The sequence below is a fragment of the Athene cunicularia genome (genome assembly GCF_003259725.1).
Source record: "Athene cunicularia isolate RWA chromosome 4 unlocalized genomic scaffold, athCun1 chr4_part1, whole genome shotgun sequence".
NCBI classification, from domain to species: domain Eukaryota; kingdom Metazoa; phylum Chordata; class Aves; order Strigiformes; family Strigidae; genus Athene; species Athene cunicularia.
In genome coordinates this window covers 961,642-965,133 of record NW_020799098.1, presented here as the reverse complement: position 1 = coordinate 965,133, position 3,492 = coordinate 961,642, and the positions used below count along the sequence as shown (strand labels likewise).

At 56.2% G+C, this 3,492-nt stretch overlaps 1 protein-coding gene across 1 annotated transcript; it reads right to left on the bottom strand.

Annotated features, from left to right (window-relative positions):
- Window positions 1-1,100: 1,100 nt before the first annotated feature.
- SPR (sepiapterin reductase) lies at window positions 1,101-3,188 on the bottom strand (the record flags this gene model as incomplete). Its single annotated transcript, XM_026846880.1, has 2 exons — window positions 1,101-2,635; window positions 2,783-3,188. Coding segments are annotated over 2 exons (597 nt in total), but the record flags the coding sequence as incomplete, so codon positions are not given.
- Between the last annotated feature and the right edge of the window lie 304 nt (window positions 3,189-3,492).

The following is a 3,492-nucleotide window of genomic DNA, read 5'->3' as shown; positions in this document are numbered from 1 at the left end:
GGGGGGCTGGAGCCCCCCTGTGAGGACAGGCTGAGAGAGTTGGGGGGTTCAGCTGGAGAAGAGAAGGCTCCGGGGAGACCTTAGAGCGGCCCCCCAGGACTGAAAGGGGGGAGGGAAAGGGGGGAGGGACTCATCATCAGGGGGAGGGATAGGACGAGGGGGAACGGGGTTAAACTGACAGAGCGGAGATTTAGATCAGATCTAAGGCAGAAATTGTTCCCTGTGAGGGGGTGAGGCCCTGGCACAGGCTGCCCAGAGAAGCTGTGGCTGCCCCCTCCCTGGAAGGGTTCAAGGCCAGGTTGGACGGGGCTTTGGGCAACCTGGGCTGGTGGAAGGTGGCCCTTCCCGGGGCAGGGGGGTGGCATTGGGTGATCTTTAAGGTTCCTTCCAACCCAAACCAGTCTGTGACACAAATTCAGTGTTTCATTAATGATTTCATTAACAGTGTGTGCCACAGGACGTTAAGCACCTCACTATTTAAAGTCAATGCTCCTGACCTATGTATCCTCTCCTGGGGGGGAGGTTTGGGTTGGAGAAGTGCCCAGTTTCAGGTGGCACCTCTGTGATACCATAAACCCCAACACAGATGCTCCATGAAGACGCAGAGTTGCTGATATACCCCCAGCCACCGGTGAGTGGTCAGAGCTCAACCGAGCACAGAGTCCAAAGGCAATCCCCCCCCCTCAGCTTCCTCAAAGAACCCAGCAGCATCTCCCAGCCTGCCGCTACCTAAAGGCCCCTGTGACCAGAGCAGCCCCATCCCCCAGCACACACCCACCTCCTCCTGCGATTTGGGGCTCCTTGAGCCTTTCGGGGGGGGGGCTCTTCCACCTTCAGGCCAGCCTCTGGACAGCCCACGGCCTGTGACCTGCTAAGGGCAGGACTTGGCAGCCCCAGCACTGAGCACTGGGGTGATTTTTTGCAGACAGCCAGAGCCCAAGAGGATTTCTGTCTAAGAGGGGATGGGAGAATCCAACACGGATACAAGGTGAGGAGATGCAGGATTTTGGGCAGCAGCAAGTCTGTCTGGATTTCACAGACCACATGTACAATCACCAGGCATCAAACCCCAGAAACCCACCCCATTGCCAGTGTAGTGAGCAGCAGAGGGGGGGTTTGCTAACAATGAGTTTCACAAGTGTAGAGGGAAGGTGAAACCGAGCAGCAGACTAGCTGGAGAGAAGGTTTCTTTGAGCCAGACGTGGTTAACACAGAGTTAATGAAATGGCTCAGAGATGGAAGAACAGGAGGGCAGGTTGGTGCCTTGTTAGATGAAGACAGTGCTTAACCCAGGCTCAATCCTCCCACAAATTTATCCACTTTCAAAAATATAGACAGAACAGATAGACAAGACACAAAACTTTTAATGATTGTGGATCCAGGTGGAAACAATTTGAAATAAGGTGGTGACAGAGACTGTGGGGAGGTTGCTGTCACTGAGCACAGGGGACATCGGGCATTTCCAGGGCATGCAGGAGATGCCACTGCACTTCAAAGCAGCTCTCCTGCACCAACACAAGCTGCAGAGCAGCTGCTTTCTAGAGGGGCAAGACTACAAGTGCTTGTGCCTCTTGGAATATGACAAAAAAATGAGGATAAAACCCCACAAATCATTAAAAGAACAACCCGGGAGGAGCTGAAGCCCCAGATCCAGGCTTGGACCCAGAACCTGCAAACAGCACAGTCCAAACCGAGGGCACCGTCTCAGACGTGCTCTGACCCGCGCTGCGCCCGCACACAGGTTCAGGTAAGCTGGTGATCCCAGCCAGGCACCCAAATATTCACCTCTCCTCCGTGGCCAGCTCCCTCTCCTAGCGATATTGCTGCCTTTGTGGAGAAAACACAGGGGCAGGCTTTGGCTCCACGTCTTAACGCGCAGAACTCGCACAGAGACAATGCCAGAACTGCAGGAAAGTCTGGCCAAGCCACTGCTGAGACAGGGGATGGACAGGCAGGGCTCTGAGGTGACAGCCACCTCCTCTGGCCATGGGAATGGCTCTTTTGCCTGTTGGTGACTCGCCCAGGTGCTGAGCACATAAAGGGGACAGACATGGGGACACTCAGCTCTAACCCCACTGTTGGCTTCTTCGAGACCTTCCAGGGTGACTTTCCGATCTGGCCTCGCATGCCCTGGTACCTCCTTGCCTCGCACATGCTCTCACACAGGAGAGCTTTACGCCTCTGTGCTCATTCCCTTGGAAAAGCCACCTCTGCTCCCCCATCCCCAGCAGCTGAGACATCCCCACTCCTGCTGGTGGGTGCCCAGGAGGGCTCAGTGAAGCAGTAACTTCCTCTCCATGCCCATCAGGGCACTAGGAGTATTTAGAAGGCACCCAGAGGGCAGCACCCGGGGCTCAAACACAGTCACCAAACAGGCTGGAGGAACCCAAGAGGTGGCTCAGCAGAAGGCAAAGCAGGAAGGCAAAGGTGGAGGTGAGAGTAACTCAGATATCGTAGAAATCCACGTGGGCGCCGGAGGGGAAGGTGTCCTCTTCCAGGAGATTCACCAGCTTCTGGGCCGACACAGCACAGTCTATCAGCTGGCCACTCTCCTGCAGGCTCTGGAAAAACTGACGCATTTCAGGGTCCCCAGTCTTAGTCCGGGCTAAAAGCTGCATGTCCGTGTCCAGAGGACCTGGAGAACAACAACAACAACAAAATCACATAAGGAGGAAGCAAAATCCAGGATTCATTTTCCCACTGACCCTGGCTCAGCTGCAGGACTTTTTAACCCACAAAGCCAGGAGAAAATGAATAGCAATTAACAAGCTTCCCTCCTCACCCGGGGCGTAGTTGAGCACACGGACATCAGGCTCCTCGAGCGCCAGCACCTGGAACATCATGTCGCGGGAAGCCTTCCCGCTGCAGTACAGCGCCCAGTTTTTGAAGGGCTTGATGGCACAGAGCGAGGAGACGTTCACCACCGTCCTGCTCGAGCCAGGGCGCGCCCCGAAGGCTTGCAGGGCCGTGGCCGTGAGGCAGAGCGCCGAGGTGACGTTGAAGGCAAAGTAGCTGTTGATCTCAGCTGGGTCGGTGAGGTCGCGGAAGGATTTGGAGATGTCTCCCAGGGAGCCTAGGAGAGAGATAAATGAGTTAAGAGTAGTTAAAGATGGGTTCAACACCACAGCACATCCCTTTTGCTCTTGTGTTTCAGTGTGCAATGCTCTCTTACACACAGAATCCCAGAATTATCGAGGTTGGAAAAGCCCTCGCAGCTCCTCCAGCCCCACCATGACCCTCCCCCTGACCGTTCCCAACTCCCCCAGATCCCTCAGCGCTGGCTCAGCCCGACTCTTCAACCCCTCCAGGGATCCCGGAGACTCCCCCCTGCCCTGGGCAGCCCATTCCAACGCCCAACAGCCCCTTCTGCACAGAAATCCTTCCTCAGAGCCAGCCTGACCCTGCCCTGGGCAGCTTGAGGCCATTCCCTCGGGGCCTGGCGCTGGGGCCTTGGCTCCAGAGACTCATCCCCCCTCTCTGCCCCCTCCTGGC